The 18,983-nt window shown below is 30.5% G+C and overlaps 1 protein-coding gene across 4 annotated transcripts; it reads right to left on the bottom strand.

Moving 5' to 3' along the window:
- Positions 1–797: 797 nt before the first annotated feature.
- LOC114166795 (jasmonoyl--L-amino acid synthetase JAR4-like) lies at positions 798–10,737 on the bottom strand. Of its 4 annotated transcripts, none has more exons than XM_028051629.1 (5): positions 10,578–10,737; positions 3,672–3,986; positions 3,496–3,597; positions 2,604–3,406; positions 798–1,452 (listed from the first exon to the last, which is right to left on the bottom strand). In XM_028051629.1, the coding sequence occupies exons 2-5, from the start codon at positions 3,962–3,964 to the stop codon at positions 911–913; spliced, it is 1,740 nt and encodes a 579-aa protein (XP_027907430.1). In that variant the 5' UTR covers positions 3,965–3,986; positions 10,578–10,737; the 3' UTR covers positions 798–910. The 4 variants fall into 4 exon arrangements, with proteins under 4 accessions (XP_027907430.1, XP_027907432.1, XP_027907431.1 ...); XM_028051631.2 differs by lacking the exon at positions 10,578–10,737 and adding an exon at positions 5,327–5,869; XM_028051630.2 differs by lacking the exon at positions 10,578–10,737 and adding an exon at positions 4,857–5,206.
- Between the last annotated feature and the right edge of the window lie 8,246 nt (positions 10,738–18,983).

The following is an 18,983-nucleotide window of genomic DNA, read 5'->3' as shown; positions in this document are numbered from 1 at the left end:
ATATATATATATATTGTGTTCTTGTTTACATGTTGTTTACTACGTGGTGATTTGGCCAATCATCATATCTCATCAGCACTAGATGTAAAGACATTTGGTCTGGTGTTTATATCCAATCAAGTCTCCTAATCCTTGGCATATATCAGACATGGATATGTAGGTTTAGTTGGTTTAAAGAGTCTTGTTTTTAAAGCAATGGTTCCTCCACCTGGATTGGAAAATCTTACGTCTAACACCCTTAGATTCTCTCTCACAAACATGTGGTTTGATCTACAAGTAAGCATATTTCCAAGAACATTAAGATAAATTACATAATATATAGATAATTAAATGGTAGTAGAGTTAAAGTTAAGATGTCAAGTTCAATCCCAACGTCCTAATCAACATCACCTCTCTCATATTTATCTAGTTTATCTTTAATAATATAAAAACCAAAACTCATCTATTGTTCCATTGCCAAACTTTGAGTCAAATCATAGAATACTGATCTAGTTACAAATCTCTATGGATACAACCTTGTTGCACTACAACAAAACATTGGACCTTTCATAGGGCCATCAACACATTCATATGATCCTTCACCTTTATTCCCGACAACTGTGGTCTTTATATCCAACATTATTAAAAGTTAGCACAAATCAGATTTTAGTTCCAACCAAACATGTGGATTTCTATCTATTATGGTCAACCAGTGGTTATTATATTGTAGAAAAGATGCAAGAGAGGTGCTAAGGATGACAGAGGTGTGCCTGGGCTGTGTCAGGAAGAACATAAAGAATTGAGCATGGGAACAAAAGTAGACATAAGGTAAACTTTTATTCACGTGAGAAAGGAAACTATATATAGATAGCTATCACTGCTAATTATTACTATCATAATTTATTGCTATTACCATTATTATTATTATTATTTAGTTGAAGGCAGTACTAAGATAGTTTTTGACAACATTTTCATTCAATATTTGCAACACTCTGGTGTTTGTAGGGCCTATGTATCTTGGAGTCTTGAACTGATTTGCAGCAGATCCAAGTGCCACGTAATGTTCCAGAATCTTCTGGAATGTTCCTCTCCTCACAACTCGGAGTTCAAGGGCACCAATGCAGTTGACTTTGCGAGAACTAGTGTAGCCAGCATCAACAAAAGACTTGTCCATGCAGTTGCAGCATCCACCAAGAACTTCTTCACTTGCTTCTCCACTGATTTCCCAGAATATAACATAATGCCCTGGCTCTTTGGACAAATCTATGTGGCTTGTGTAGTCTATAACTTCTAAATTCTCCTCTGCTAACAACTGCGATGCTGCTTCCACAGCTATCTGTAAATCTTTCTCTGTGTTCTTGTCAATGTTGATGTTAAGCAAAAGATTGTTGCGCCTAACAAACTTTACTTCTGGAGCTGAGTTATGGAACCCCACAACCTTCACCACATCTCCAAGCCGGTACCTGTACAAGCCTGCAAATTAGATTAAGTTATATCATTAATTATCAATATATACATACAATGTCGAATCTAAGATCTTAAGTCAGTGGAAACAATATGTTCAGAGAAACAAATATATAAGATTAGAGTGCAAAATAAATTTTTCATACGCTTAGTAATAATTTTAACAAAAAAGAGGTGTGCCCACGTACATGTACACATAGGTTTACCAATGTATACATGTACATATACATGCATATACATATATACAAATACCAGGAAAAACCTTAAAATTTAGCTAAGCATAATATCAGTACTCCATCTGCAATGTACTACTGTGCATTGTGTTTATTGTATTTTTTGTTTTACCTGTTAGAGTAGGGTAAGATATCTTTCAAAATCTGTATGTATGATGCATACACAATTGTACTCAATGTAGATGAAGAACAACTTAATTAATACAGGAAGAGGGGAAAAATGAATTTAATAGGGAATAAAAGTTGCAGGGTTCTTTGATCCATGCTGTGAATTCTATATAGTAGGAAAAAGATTGGTTGTACTATTGTATTGTTGTGACAGCATAGTCTGTATTACAGAATGCATGTAAATATGACAAACAAAGGACATGCAGATAAGTCAAAGTATTGTCAGAAGCACGAAACAAGTGCAAGTAAAGATATGTTTGGATGAACTTTTAGAAGAAAAAAAATATGAATTTCATACAGTAACATTTATAAATTATATATAAACTAATTTTAACATATAATGAAATCAATTTAAAATCTTTTTCCTATTTTTCTATTCAATGGGTGTTTGTGAAGAGACAGATCCACACGTAGCCTAAATCCAAAACTAGATGCCAGCAACTAAGAATGGACCTATTTCCGAATGGTACAAATATTAATGTGATTAGGTATGTACTATATGTTACTTTGGAAATCCCCAAGGAATTCTTTTTCTTAAAGTTGGTCCCATGTAGGTCATGTCAAGAAGCATAAAAAGAAACAGAACCTTTTAACCCTTCTCCCTCAAAAAAGATTAGAATTAAAAAATACTATGGCAACATCAAAATTTCCAATTTTGACAGAAGAAAGAGATGGTTTCAGGAACGGTCATAATGATGGATTCTTAGTCCTGATTCATTAATTGGAACACAAAAAATTGCACGAGAAGAGTTTGAATACCTGCTGGATTGGTGATGACTATCTCGTACTCCTCACCAACCTTCACATCAGTGAGCCCCACAAGCTTAGGATCCATACAAAGGAAACTGTCATCTGCATTAGTTTCTGTCAGAGGGATGAATTCAAAGTAGCCAATTTGAGGAAGAACAGTGTAGGTGGCCAATTCAGGTGGCACTCTTGGTTTCACGTTGGTGGCTATCCACCCTTCAGAAGATCCATAATCTGAAGTCAACAAAGGCACTTCTCCAGCATAATGCCTCAACTTCTTTAAATAAGGTTCCATTGACCCAGTCATGATGCCATAAACATACTTCACATTTGGGAAAAGCTCTGGTATTAGGCCATACCAGTTGCTCAGTCCCATGCACTTATTGTGGATCAAGTTGGCCAGCTCAGGGTCAGGTTTCAGCAACTTAGACATGGCTGTCCTAACAGAGGGCACTGTGACCTTGCTGCTCAGCACCCCTTCTTTGATGTCAAGACAAAGCTCCTCCCACACTTGCTCAAAGGTCCTAAAAGCACTCACAATGCTGTGTGCAAAGGTGGAAGACACCATTTGAATTTCTTCCCTGAAGATTAGTCCACACAAGAGGTGACAGTACAGTGATTGGTGAAAATCAGGACCAAATATAACTTCATCAGGGCTGCAAAATGGGGACTGAATGGCCTTCATTGCAGTCCTGAACCCTGGACTGCGAAACACATTGGTTGTGGCAGTTCCTGCTAGAACACCCCCTTCTGTCTTGAACTGCTTGCTGCTGTAAACAAAGCCCAAGGCTTTGCCATTGTTCATGGGAAATTCCCTACATCATGGAATTGTTGTCGGTTGTTATTTCCAACTAGTACAAAAAATCATTGAGGAAAAGGATAAACAGGAGATGAAATTGAAAACCTGTTTCTGAAGGCAAAAGAAGTGTGATATATCTGCAATGTGGTGTCAAACAGTTCCTCATTCCACGGTACAAACTTTGGCTTTCCCTGAGTAGTGCCAGAACTGCAAGAATACAAATTTTCTCCCTTTTCAGGATTTGAACTGCAAATTCAACTACTTATTTGAAACAAACTGACCTCAAAGACATAGTTGTGATTGGTTTGCCGGTGAGAACAGAAGAAGTATCTCCATCAAGTATTCTATTGATGTAAGGTTCCAAGTCCTTGTGAGTGACCAGTGGAACAAAGGCCTTGAAACTCTCAGGGTCAGTTCTTCCATTTAGACCCAAATTCATTAAGTACTCAGCAGAAGCGTTATCTTCCAGAATCTTTTTCAGTGTTTCCCTTTGAATCCTCTCAGCATCCTTTGTTACCCTCTCAAATTCCTCTATCACTCTCTCCATGTTAAACTCTTCCACTTTCTCCAACATCTTTACAGTGCTTCAGCTGCAGCTATTACAAAAGAAGAAAAAAGAAACTACTCGATTATACATGGAGGAGCAATAAGAATTGAGTTGTGACCATTTAACCCCATAAATGTTCTTGAAGAGCTAAAAAAAAGGAGGTATGGGGATAATTGATTTGCATAAAGAAACAATTCTGACAAAGGCAAACAACAAGAATAAGGTTATCTTATTGCATACCAGAAGAAAAATATGAATAAAGCCAAACAACACAATTAATTGAGGTTTTATGCTTATTTGACTTAATATCAAAATTGGCATTTTTTTGGTGCTGTGATCTTCAATCCTTGTTTTGGTGGCAATAGGACACAGATTAATAAATTCCGAAAAATAAATGCTAGAAATCGGACAAATGCGCTTTCAAATGATACTCTGAACCATTGGAATGACCAAAACAAAGGGAAACGTTAAAACTGTGGACAACGATGTAGAAAATGAAAGAAAACAACCAAATTGGCAAGCGATGAACCAAGAAAACGAAACAACAAAGCCAGGAACAAATATCAGAGAGAAAATTATGAACTTCGATCTTTGGCTTTTCCTCCTTTGTTAAAGTCAACTACATTATTCCAAAGAAGATCTGTCCCAAACACCAATACGAAAATTGAAAAATCTTCAGCCTTCAAATACTAAGTTCGTGTGAAGCAAAGAAACAAGCCCATAAAACATGGAGATCCAAGGAAGAAAATTCAATATAGGAAGTAATTTTAAGTTACCACTTACCATTACCACGCACGCATAGAAACAACCAAAAAAGAAAGGTAAAAACAAAAAAGTCAAAGGGAACCAAAAAGTAGTCCTGGAAGGGTAAAAGGACGAAACAAAAAGTGGGTTCCGTAAAGATTAATGTTTGAAATACCCTTTTGCAGAGAAAGAGAAACTGCCTGAATTGGGTTAGAGAGATTCAACCAGAAGACACAACTAGGAAAGCAAAATTGAAGCATATCGTATCCCATCATAAAGCTCACCAATCACAAGTGAAATATTTTAATGAATACAAAAAGAGACATGTTATGATAAAAATAACACAAAAGTCAATAATAACATATCATATTCGGTTCCAAATACAAAAAAAAAAAGAAAACAGAGAAAATTTCATCTGGTTTTCTGGGACTCCTACAACCCTGTCTTGTTACACAACCAGAAGCCACTAGAAGAAAGATGTAACATCAGAGCTAAGCTGAAATTGAAAATTTTCCTTAAAAAATTATTAAACAGGTATATGGCCAAGAATTTGAAAAAGAGTTTCAATGAAAGTCACTGTTGAAAAGGTTACAGATATGATTGCAGACAAGAAAATAGTAGAAAAAAAAAAATGAATATATCTACCTAAGAATCTTGGTGGTGTGTGAGAGAAGGTAGCAGTGTGTATTTGTTTATGTATTGAAGTTATGGTGTGAGTTGAGTTTGAGAGTGTTGTGTTGAGGTCAGGATTCACCTCGGGGTTTGCAATTTATAGGCAACATCAATTTCAGTTTTTGGTTTGCCAAATGACATTTTTGCAGTCAACAAATTTGCCCACAGATTCTGGACGGAATTACAACTTAGTCTGTCACTCTATCTATCTGTGTATGTATTCATCACTCAAACAATTCAACTTCTTTCAAGTAATGCAGTTGCCAACATTTCCTCATTAGTCCTTGTCAGAAGGATCATTTTCTTCCTCTGATGGGATTTCAATTATGTTTCAAATAATGTGATTATTGTTTTCAATTAATACTTTTGCTTTCTGCCTACCATTTTTTAATCTGGTCTGTTTATGTCTAATAGTATCATATGACTTAAGAGTTGAAGTTTAAGGTACTTTAAATATTTCTTTCTCTTTTCCTCCTTCAAAACTTTGACTTTGACTGGGGTCTTGTTCAAGAGTTGCTATTCAGTATTTTCAACACAGTGTGCATTGATTAAGGTATAACAGTACTCTAAAATGTTATGTGAAACTTGTTTTTCTGCATCTCAATTTCTTGTTAGTTTCTTAAGCAATGTGTAAAGAAATTGTCTTTTAATTTTTACATTTTTGTTTACTTTTAAGGTTAAGATAATCGAGTCCGTTAAAGTGTCTCGATTTTCATATGTATAAGAAAAAGTTTATTGAGAGAGGCCAAATTCATTTATTTTTATCTCTTTTTGGAATAAGTTTTTAACGGTTCAGTTAAGGATATTTCGGTGGAAGTGTGAAAATAATTACACATGAAATTAATTTATCTATAAAATTTGTTAGTAAGATTTGTCAATAAATTAACATTTTTATTATTGAATCAAAGGTCAAATTCTTCGATAATTTGTATTGTCGACAAATTTGTTTGTCAACAAATCCATTGTTAAAATGAACGACAAATTTATCGACAAGTTTGATGAGATTTTTTATATATATTAAGCGAAGATGTGTGAGAATAAGAAGAATAAAAGAATAAGAACAAATGGACGAGAAGAAGGAGAAAGAAAAAGAGGATGAGCAAAAGGAGGCACAATGGCGGTAGAAGTATGTCGATGGTGGTGGCATGTCAACGACAGTTCGCGTCAACGGTAATGGCTATTGGAGTTGAAGGAGGAAGAGGAGGAAAACGAGGAAGAGGAACAGAAAAATGAAGAGGAGGAGAGGAGGAAGAAGAGGAAGAAGAAAAAAAAAAAAAGAGAAGGAAAAAAGAAGACTTAGTCACAACATTTACTGACGACCAAAATACATCAGTAATTATCCGCAGATATTTGTCGACAATTGTTCGTCAACAATTGTTCATCGACTTGTGGTCATTAATAATCACCGTTAGATTTCGCGATTTGTCGTTAAAATTTATTGACAACCATTTTGTTGGCAGATTTTTTATTTTTGATAATCCGTTGGTAAACTCGAGTTATTAACAAATTCTTTTATTACCAACAGATTGTGTCTATGGATAATACATAATTTCCCTGTAGTGTTAAACTCTACTTCGTCCCACTTACATCTCACAGTCAATTTTGGTTAACATCCTAGCTTTATTTGACCACAAACCCACATTTTATTTTAAAACCTTAAAATTATTTATTTTTATTTATAAAATATTTCCTTCTAACTCAACGAGTACACATGCTTGCCCAACGAGACAAAGCTGAGTCTTTCATATTTGGGCAAGTAATATACATTTGATATTTTTTTAGTAGCGATTTGGAATGGGATTATTTATGTAGTTATGAAACTTAGACACATGAAAAATTGAGGTGTTACATGACTCACTCAGTGAGACACCTCTGAAGGTATACTCGTCTAATGAACGTTTAACTTGCCTAACAACTACTTTTCTCTAAGCTCTCCGAATTTTAAAATTTCAAAATTTCTTAGTGTAGATATTGGCCAACCCAACAAGCAAGTACTATAAGCTCTCAACAAAAAAATAGTTCACACGTCAAGATTATATTGGCCTAACAACCCAAAGTTCTACATAATTTAATGAAATGAATTTTTCTCAGCGAGCGGTTTACTCGCCCAATGATCCAAATCTTGGGAGCCTTACTTATAAGGCTCCATTGGGTGTTGGCTTGCTTAGCGAGTGAAATGACCTAAGCTCTTTGGATTTTAAATTTTGAATTCTCATTCAGTGAATGCCTAGCTCACTCAACAAGTCTATATAATTTTAAGAACTTCACAAATATATTAGATCATCAAATTGGTCTATCTTAGCAATCTTGCTTCCTTCTAATGTCAAAATACTACCATTTAGCTAAAAAATATCTTTAGATAGAATAAATTGATATATCAAAATCATACAACAACTAACTTACTCAACACAAAACCATTTGATCAAATCCCTTTCACTCAACATTTAAAAGTTTTCGCTATCTATCGCAATTGCAAAATCGCGACGGGAAGACAACCAAAATTAATCGATTTTAAAAATGTAAATTTTAGAATGGGAATCACCACCATAATTTATCAAGAAAAACTATGGAAAACCTAAGAAACAAATGGTCTACAAAACCAGTTTGAATTTAGGAGTTGTTTACAAGTGGAGAAGGTATTAGCACCCCACATGTCCATCATAAAACCATCATAAGACGGTTCTCTTTAATTAAGTGTGCAAGGCTAAGGAAATTTTCAAATATTTGTTTTTACCAAAAACTCAAATAAGGTAGAAAAATGTGAATAAAGAAAACATTTTTTTAATTTTTTTAAAATTTTTAATTGGGCCTGACAAGGTGTTTAACCTTGCTCTTACGTATTCTCATTCAAAATGAGAAATCATAGTTAGTTCTTTAACAAACAAACTATATAGAAAAACCTTGATTTGATTAATATATTTTTTAATGTATCAAGTAAATCTGAGCTCAACGTGATAAAAGATAATTATCAAGCAAATCCAAAACTAGATACGACAATTATTATTTTTTAATCAGGTGAAAAATTAAATTATCAAGTAAGTCTGAGACTTAACATAATAATTAATTTTATTCAATAGTGAAATATTTAATTATCAAGTAAGGTTTTAAGACTTGAAATGACAATCAAAATACTTTTTAAGAACGAAATATTTATTTATCAAGTAAGTCTAAGACTTAACATGATAATTAAATTTTATTTAAATCAAATAAAAATTATAATTATCAAGTAAATATGAAACTTAACATGATAATTAACAATCTCACAATCTCCAATATTAAAATGTAACTTTGATTTAAAAAAATCTATATGTAAAATCATGAGAGCTCAGATAAAACATGAAATATAGGTGTGGGTAGCCAAAATTGGGGTGCAGGCAGCATATAGAGTAAAGGTGCAACACATAAAATATGAGGTGCACGAAGTAATGAATTGGGTTGGCCCAGAAATAATTTAAAAAAAAAGCCTAAATGGGAGTGTAATTATCATATACGGGATGAGTTAAGTAATCTGATCCCAAAATAAAACTAGAGGTATAAACAGCAAACATAGAAGTCTAAGAAGAAAACTATACTGGGCTAAGTCCATATCTACTTTTCTTGATCATTACATTTTATTTATTTATGGGTTAAATAAGTTTTTTTTTCTACACTATCAGTGAATTTTGAAATTAGTCTATCTCAAAATTTTGGACCAATTTAGTCATTCATTTTTTAAAATACGTGAATTTAGTCCTTTTAATAAGATTTTATTAAGTTTATTTGATATTTCATACGCATTTCAATATTGTATTTGAGTTGTTTATACTATTTGACACATTTTTGTTTTAATGTTAAGTCAAATAGTAGTATGAAACGTGCTTGAAATGTTAAATAAACTTTACAAAATTGGGTTAAAATGACTAAATTCATGTATTTTGAAAGATGAAGGACCAAAATAGCCAAAAGTTTTAAAATAGACTAATTCCAAAATTCACTGAAAGGACTAAAAACATATTTAACCCTTTATTTATTATTAATATATTTATTTCAATTTCAATAATTTTATTAACAAAATTCAGAAGCTTCTCCTCTATTTTATTCTTTATTTATTTACTATTTGTTGTTTTTTTTCTTAAACACCAAAAAGCCTAAAACTAAAACGTTCTGAACCTAAAACTTAGCACTCAGCCTATTCAAAACATCATCCCTGACATCATCTTCATCTCTTTCAAACCCTAGTTTCTCTGCCGTGCTTATCCACGCCACCAACGACCATGTCAGTTTCCTCCGTCACCGGCGACAATATCATCGGCGCCGGCCAACATCAGAAGCCCTCCCAGTCTCGCCGCCGTTGAAGACCTTCGCCTGCAACCATGACCTCCGTTCACCGTTCACCCCTTTCGTCTCCGACTTCGAATCACCAACGAAACCTCCGTCGCGGCGACACCATTTCCTTCACATCGCCACCAGTTTTCGTCGCCTTCCACCGCAGGTTCTGTCCGAACACCAGCCCGTGTCAGGGCTTTCGCTGGAGTCAACCGTCAGAACTTCGTCGGTGCTCCTCCCTCATTTCCATCCTCGCGCCATGTTCAAACGAGAACCACCACCAGCCCGTCGCCATTCCTCTGCTCGAAGTTAGCGCGACCTTGATGCTGCTGCTCTCGGGGTTTTGATTCAGAGTGAATACCGCCGGCGCGGCCATCGAACGAACGCAAATCTTGCTGTTCTCTCTTTGAAAACGTCAAGATAGATCGCGTCTTGGTCTGAACCCTAACTCCTCTGCTTCACTCCGACCACCGTCTGTACCCGCAGTTCTAATTCTCCGATTATGTCTTCTTTTTATTTAATTTTCTGTGTTTTTCTTATTATATGAATTGGACCTTATTCTCCGACAATGGAGATTTTCTTCTGGTTTGACTAAGCTGTACAGAACAGTAGCTTAATTGTTATGATTCTCTCTGATTTAATCACTTCTTAGCATATGAAAGGAATTTCTCTTAACTAATTCACGTTTTCTATTTTGTTCTTCTTTAATCTCTCTGTTTTTTATGAAATATGTTTAAAACAGTCATAACCTGAAGAATCAAGCAAACGGAAGATCAAATGAATCAAAAGAATGAATTAAAACGAAGAAAATCATAATGCGCGAGAGATCATAAACCTAAACACACATGGAAAAGCAAATTACAGAAGAATATACAAGAGTATTCAATAGAATCCATAGAAGAGATGATGAATAAAAAACCTCCGTTGCAGTGTTGCAGTGATCGTGTGATTGCTTTCAAAAATCCTCTTCACTTCCTTCTTCCCGATTGTTCAAATTTCAGTCGCTCTGACTTCTCTGGTTTTTTTTTTTTTTCCCAATTTCTTTCTCCGTCTGTTTTTATAGCATCCGAAAAGTAAATGAAGCGTCGTATGTATAAGTGTTAGTTAAATTAGTTACGTTGTGAGTGAGTTCAGTGAATGCGAGTGAGTGCACGTGAGAGTTAATTTTGTGTTTTGGGTGCTTCTTGTGGTAAGTGAGTTACATGTAACCACTCTATAACAAATACATGCAAAACTTCTAAAATTGATGATTAATCAATTTTTAAACATCATTAGTATTTATTAAATATGATGATTAATCTTAGTTATGGGATTAAATCATGAACAATTAAACTAAATAAAACTATCATGTATTTTTTAAGTTGTTATGTTGATTAAATTTTAATTTTGATTTAGCAATTATGCGCGATCCATATAAATTTATAACAATTATAAATATATGAGATAAATTTGTTAATTTTATCATGACTGGCTAGCAATTCGTTAATTTTATCTGCCACAAAATCTTTTGTCTTAATTTTTAAAATTTATATAGAATATATTTGCCTTAACTTATGATGTATAATTAACTATATATATACATATTAATTTATCTTGAAATAAAAAGAAAAAAAAACTAAGCCAAATAAATTAAAGTCGTTCTTTAGGACAATAATTTGCACACACGATGAATATGTGAGGGATAGAAGAAGAGTCTGATTGAAAATGAACTGAATGCGTAGGGTAGTGTTGGACTTGCATCACACATATAAGGTGAAAAATCCCGAAATCAAACATTTAAAAATACATAAATTTATTTTTATAATATTTACATAATTCTTTGAATATATTATCTTCAAAATAATATGAAAGCTTCATAAAATATAAATATTTTGAATAGTTCCTACACATTTTGAATAAAAACTAGATAATTGAAACTCAAAATCAAAATATAACTAAGTCATATAATTTATATGCCTGATAATGATAAAATAAAAGGTAAAAAATATATTAAAAAATCTAGAGAAAAATTAAAAAGTTTACATTTTAAAGAGACAAATTTAATATTTTGCATAAATAATAAATAAATTTATTTATAATATATGTAATATTTATAAATGGACATGGTTATATTCATTATAGAAAAAATTTGAGAAAGTTATAAATCCAGTTCCCCGTTTTCTTTAATTCAAAGGATATGAGAATAAAGGCAAGAATGTCAATTGAGTTTTGAAATTATAAGTGAAAGCGTGTTTGCTTAATATTTTGTTAGCACTTTTTAATACTTCATAAAATAGGAAAACAATATTTAATGTTGTCATTGATTTTAGTCAATTGTTATTTAATAAACAAATGAGGATAAAGGATTTCTCAGATGGAGTGTTATTATTTTCCAAAACATGTAAACAATAAATAGAAATGGCCTTGGATCTCGTATGAATAGTTAGTTATTTAAAAGCATTCTTACAAAGAAATTATGGAATTACATTCATTCAAACATTTTGTCAGCTACTCTCCTGAAAAGAAAGGTGTTTGGTTAGAAATAGAAATTTAAGCAATATTAATACTTAAAAGTAAAAATATTAATACTCTATCTCTTCTTTGGAAACTATGAATGAAATATTATGTTTAGATAAATACAAAATTGAAAATATGGCTTTTTAGCTATGTCTAAACTGTAATTAACTTATTTTTTCATAGATTAGACATTTATCATGATTTCTTTCCTACCATGCTCAATAGTCTTACGTTGCTTAATAGTTGAGGTAAAAAACGATTTAAATACTCTCTTCATTCATCATTCAAGATGTTTTTTTTAAAGACAATATGGTAACAGAGTTCCAAGCCGCTTCAAAGCAGACAATACCTCATATCATGGGTGATTGACTTTAATGATGACAGTTGTCGGTCTTGGGATGAGAAGCGGTGACAAAATTTGGACAAAAAAATTCAAGAATGCTAAATTATCATTAAGTGTTAAAATAGTTAAAGTAATCTTCAAAATAAATTATAAATAATATATAAATTTAAATTTAACATAATAATACATAAATATAATTTTAAAAAATATATATAAAATATAAAATGAGAAAGTTTGGAGAAGTCATGACTCTCTTTTTGTCATAACCATGGTCCGTCTTTGATGAGAAGGATCAAGTCGATTCTTTTAACAAATATGAGATTATATCAAGTAAAAAAGATGAAAAAATTCAATTAAATAATTTAAAATTAAAAATGATATTAAATCTTGATTATAGTGTAAAACAATTAAACAAAACTCTTATTAATCCTCTCTTACTTCTTTCTTTGCGTAAGTCAAACACTCCAATTAGTTAACTTGGAATGAGGATTTTAATAAATAGATTTAAAGATGTATTATCCAAGTATAGTGTACGGCAACTTTGATATTTCCACAGCATTGTTTTGTTTAGAATAATTAAGTCGATATTTAAACGAAAGTTAGATTTAAAATGTGTTTTGAAGACTATAAACAGATAAAAATCACCCAACATCGTCGATGACTCTTTCAAGACTAAAAATTAACTTCGATGTGTCGACAATAATTTTGTTTCTTCCAAAAACCTTTCCCTTTCATGAAAAAGACATTTATTTGGGTAGAGAAAAAAAAAACATTGGAATGGGGTTGCTTAATGAATAATCAATAATTAATGCCACATGCTAAGAGCTTCACAACGCACCATTAAATTAAACCATAGTAATTAATTAGTTAGGCATAGATTATTCATATTAAGAAAGAGAGTAATGGCGACCATTTTTATGCCTTGCCCATGTGATTTGTAAATTTCGATACAAAGAAAAGTTGAAGAATAAAACACACTCACTAAGATCTTCGATCAGATTATCACAACAATTGAGGTTATCTTCTTTAGAAAAACAAAATTACTTTTAAGTTACCAACAAGGTAGGAAAAGACAACACCTTAGTACAAGTAAAGTGTTGATAGGTACAAGGAAGAGGTTTCATTAGGGAGAACAAACATCAATGAGATTTAAGTTCAACCACATAAGACATTGACACCACTCTCAACTCAAAACTTTAAGACAATGGGTTTATAGATCTTTATCTTTATATTATAGTGTTCTACTTTCTCATTTCTAACAAATATGAGACTTAGTTTCACTTTCACACTTAGATTCCTAACACGTGTGACTCAAATGATTTAATTATTTATACAGAAAATTCAAACTAATAAATACTTATCTATATTCAATTCAATGTCTGTGAAACCCTCTTGAGAAACTAATCTCCTTGTTAATAAAAAATGCTAATAAGATAGGCACTTACAGTTATAAACATGCCTAGGTTTGGGACAGTTGTAGGTTCATTTTTTTATAGATAGTATGAGCCAAGTTCAAAGCAGTCAAAGGGTTAATTAATATTTTTTTCCTTCACATTGGGTTCCTCGTGTTCTTCATAATTGTCCCTCAACAATGTTACAAATCTATAAACAAAACGTGTTTATATTTTTATTACGTTTTAGAAAGAAAGAAAATGTTCTAAATTAGTTATATATAGTTTTGTAAAATTAATGGTCCATTAGTATTTATTTTTTTCAAGTGTCATTCATTTGAATGGTGTGGTAAGAGTAAATGAGTATTGGATTAGAAAAATGAAGATTACATTTTAGAAAGTTATGTAACACTTTTCTTAAAATTGAAAATATTAATTATGTTACTTAATTATATGTCAAAACCTCGTACAAAGTGAGTACCATGAAGTAATTAGTGGGAATGAGGTTCTTCAACTTAAATTTTAAAATTCCGTTGTTACCGTTGATCATTATAATTTATTGGCACTAGGAAATAATCGATGCTTTCTAGAATAGCTTCACCGAAAACTGATTTAAAATATATAATATGTTGGTAATCTAGAATCTTCATTTTTTTTTCATAATTTTGTTGAAATTATTTTTAAAATATATTAGATTGGTTACGCTGTGAGAACGTGCAATCTTTATTTTATAAGTCGGTTTTGTGGAGTTGCGTTAGACTTAAAACCCACTTCTAATATAGTATCAGAGTCGAGTTAGAGCCTATTCTAACGAACTTTTTTGGACATTCTACTCCACTCGATATCGGGTCACTAACGGACCACCCACCAAATTCTTGTCCCATGCACGAAATGAATGGCGTGAGAGAGTGTGTTGAAAGTCTCACATCGACTAGAGATAAGTCAATTTATAATATATAAGTGGGTGCAATTCTCATCTTACAAACCGGTTTTGTGAAGTTGAATTAGACTTAAAATCCACTTCTAACCGTACTTTCAAATCATTAATACAATTGATATTATTAATAAGGGGTGTCTTTATAATTTATTATTACGGAAATTTAAACGTACTTTTAAGTTCAATTTGTTTCTCATGAATTTGACAAAGACGAGAGTGAATTGTATTAAAGATAATTTATAAACCCCCTTATAATGTAATATATTAAAGAATATTTTATAGATAAAACTATATTGTGTGCTAAAGTCTCAGTTAGTTAAAGGTGCTATCCAACATAAGGAAAAAAAATGAAAACATAAATGTTTTTTGACTAATGTAGTTCAACTACTGTATGGTACCACCATTATTTCAAGCAAAAATAGGAATAGAAACTTTAGACAATGATTACCATGTTAGACATTAAAAAATGAATTATGTATTAAATATTATTTAATGTGTTTCACTATAATTCTATTTTTTAAAAGATAAAGTAATACCATTATCTTGATGTAGTTGGTAACAACTCCCTATCTTCCATAAAAGAGTTGACATAGTAGGATCTTAATAAACTTTAAAATACCATTTGTAATACACTATTATTTTTTAGTTACATTTATAGAAAATTGCAAAATAAGAAGAGGAGTTATTAAATAAGAGGAGACCCTCTAAAATTTATTATTTTAAACGAATTTCAATTAATAGTATACAGTTTGTTGGACCTACTGTATTGGTATGTTTTCAAAAATAAAATTCACAAAGTCTGCTATAATCATTTAAAATACAAATATTTATTTTATGCGATAAATATAATATATTGTAAATAATTCTTGATCTTTTAATTGGATTCAATCACGTATTTATTTAGTTAAGACACAACACATGTCAAATAAAATATTAAATAAATTAAATATAAAAAAACTTATAAAGTATTAAATATCTCATTATACGGCAACATCCATGGTGTAAATGATAAATTAATAACAATGTTTTAAGTTATCTATGTAATAAAGAAGAAAAGAAAAGCTGGAAGGGCATTAAATAGTTTTCAAAAATAAGTGAGACTTAACTGTTTTTAAAATTATTGACAGGTTAAAACATTGAGGACAAATTTTTCGGTACCAATACATTTTGAAAATCACATTAATTAAAGATAAGGTTAATTCACAATATATAAATGAGTATAATTCTCATCTTATAAATCGATTTTGTGAGGTTGAGTAAGATTTAAAGTTTACTTTTTAACATGATATCAGAATCAAATTAGAATTTATTTTAACGGAATATTATGTTCCACTGATATCGAACCTGATCACCCACTAATTTTTTATTTAGTCAAACTTAAAACTCGCTTGTTAACAAGATAAATATAATATTTAATTAGAATGAAATGTATTTTAAGGAAACAGAGGGAGAGCTATTGTTTGTTAATTAATCGGTAGTTTGAGAAAGTTGAGAATAAAACAAAAATCGAGGGATGATTAAGTTATATTTTAGTGTGTATGGTTGAATACTTTTTTGGTGTAGTTAAAGAAAGTGTTAATGAAACAGTAATGAACAGAGGTGATTATTGAAATTAAGATAGATAATGATTAGAAAGTTGTTATTATAGAAACAAGTGTGCTTTGATTTATTGTGTTTCAAATCAGTGCTTCTGATCTCATGTCTCATAATTAAAATTTCCTTATGATTGTCATATATGACTCATCAAGTGCAAATAGTTTGACAGGGACAATGAAGAGGAGAGAGAGTTTTTTTTAAAAGACTGGTAAAACATTATTTTCTGAAAAAAAAAATAACGATATTTTTAATTTATAAATTTATATTAATATTTAAATTAAAATATATCGAAATAATGTAAACCATTTAAATATAATTATAAGATGTGTTTAAAACATTAAAAATTTAATATAATTGGATTAAAAATAAAAAAATTATTTATTTTTTCAAATTTGAAGAATAAAATATAATAAAATTTGAAACATAAACAAATTTTAATTTAGTGTCAAGATTAAAAATATATTTAATTTAAATCATATTTATTAAAAATTATATAAATTTTAATAATATAATATTTATACAAATATACTATATATTTTAATGAGCAATTCCTACTCATTTCTCGATTTTTTTAGTGAGTTCAGTTATTTTTCAGATTGTTTTCCTAAATTTTTTATTTAAGAAATGTTTTTCAATATCTATTACGAATTTACATTGTTTAATAATATTTTTCAAAGATTGAGTTGGGTTGTTTATATGAACTAATCCGGCTCACCACGAGTTCGAGCCGGGTTGAGTTGAGAAAATTTCAGATTTTTCAAAAGTAGATTGATTTCAACCCAACTCATCTATTTTTTATTAGAAATTAAATATATATATATATATATATATATATATATATATATATATATATAAAGAAAAAATGTAGTTTAAAGTATCCTTAAAACATAATAATTTATTAAATTTAGAAAAAAAATGTTTATATTTTTTAAAATATAATAAGTACTTAAATGACATGTCATACAAGAGATTATTATTTTTCTTATATGAATCTTATAATCTTTTTTATTTTCTTTTCATTATATAAGGTAAAAATAAAGTATTATATTAACTTTATAATTAATTATTATTGTTGGAAATCTCACATTGATTAGAGATATAACCAATTTACACAATATAAGTGATGGATCTTTTGATAAAGGAATACTAGAGAGATATAATATTAATGAGATATGAGTTGAACCCACACACAAGGGATTGACACCACTCTTAACTTAAAACCTTAAGACAATGAGTTTATGGGTTTTGGTCCTTATACTAATACCGATGCTCAACTTTCTCATTTTTACTTAATGCGAAACTTAGAATCACACTTGGATTCTCAACAATAAGTAGGTGTAATCTCTTACCTTACAACTCAATTTTGTAAGGTTAAATTAGGTGTGAAGTTCACTTTGTAACATAGTCCTAAAGTCATGAGTTAGAATCTACTCTAGTGGTGAAATATGTTATTTGTTAAGTCTATCATTTTACCCACTTATGTATATGTATCGGTATGAGAGGGTCTGTTAAATCTCATATCAACTTGAAATAATGTAAATCGACATAATACAAATTTTATCTCACAAGTCACTTTTGTAAGGTTGAAAAAAATTTAAATTACACTTCCTAACGATCATTACAATTTAATCAACATTTAAAAAAAATTAAAAAAGTTATATCACAATGTAAATATGAATTACTGTAACTCATGTAATAACATTGATTGTGCATTTCATTTTGCATATTTAAAATACTACGAACACTAAGGGTGTTAAATTTTAATTAAAATCATTAGAATCCATGAGGGCATATAATGTGTCATTAATAAGAATCAACAATACTGGAAGACAGTTATAAAGGTAAAGAATATTGAAGAATAGCTGTCAAATTAAAATCTCATACACATTTTCAAACAAAAGTCTCAATTTACTATAGCTAGGAATCTTTTTTTCCCAATCCCATGTTCCTTTTACCATAAATATCTAATGGAACAATTGCTTCTAATTCGCCATTGTTTGTGGCCCTTCTTAGATCCTTTATATGGCCTAACAAGGACAGGGATTTTGTTATAAAAGTATATATGAGTTGTATTTTTCTTAATCATATTAAATATCATTGTATTTATTAAAATTACTATTGTTCAGAAAAAAAAATATTAGGGTTTGGAGAAGTTTTACATGTTGGCTATACAAAAATAAGTTAAAATCTGTAATATATTATTGTTAATTAAGATTAAAGAACATGTAAAGACATGTTTCCTTTTATTTTGGATGTTTGTCAACTCTAATTGTTTATTAAGATGCTAGAACATTTGAAGACATGTTCATTTCATTTTGGATGATTGTTAGATGTATTTGGACTTTTTTTTTTTTGTAAAGAATCTTTTAGAGAGAAAATTGATAATAAAATAAAAAAACTAACTTTTACATGCAAACTATTTTATACAAATTATTTCATATACTTATTCTAAATCTGTATTTTTAATTTATAAAAGATTTTTTTTTCTCTCCTTAAAAACCTTTTAAAAATGATTCACCAAAATGGTTGCGCCGTCCATATATTACAAGGCATTGATGAACG

This window comes from Vigna unguiculata, chromosome 10 (assembly GCF_037176805.1).
Source record: "Vigna unguiculata cultivar grain cowpea cultivar isolate G323 ecotype 2 chromosome 10, ASM3717680v1, whole genome shotgun sequence".
NCBI classification, from domain to species: domain Eukaryota; kingdom Viridiplantae; phylum Streptophyta; class Magnoliopsida; order Fabales; family Fabaceae; genus Vigna; species Vigna unguiculata.
Note: the sequence above shows the minus strand (reverse complement) of the source record. Positions and strands in the feature narration are given on the sequence as shown.

Bases quoted from the DNA above. Each gene is read 5' to 3' on its own strand.
- LOC114166795 (XM_028051629.1), bottom strand. From the start codon at position 3,964: ATGTTGGAGAAAGTGGAAGAGTTTAACATGGAGAGAGTGATAGAGGAA. The intron at 3,598-3,671 runs GTCAGTTTGTTT...GTATTCTTGCAG, and splicing joins ATCACAACTATGTCTTTGAG to TTCTGGCACTACTCAGGGAA. The intron at 3,407-3,495 runs GTTTTCAATTTC...TCCATGATGTAG, and splicing joins TCTTTTGCCTTCAGAAACAG to GGAATTTCCCATGAACAATG.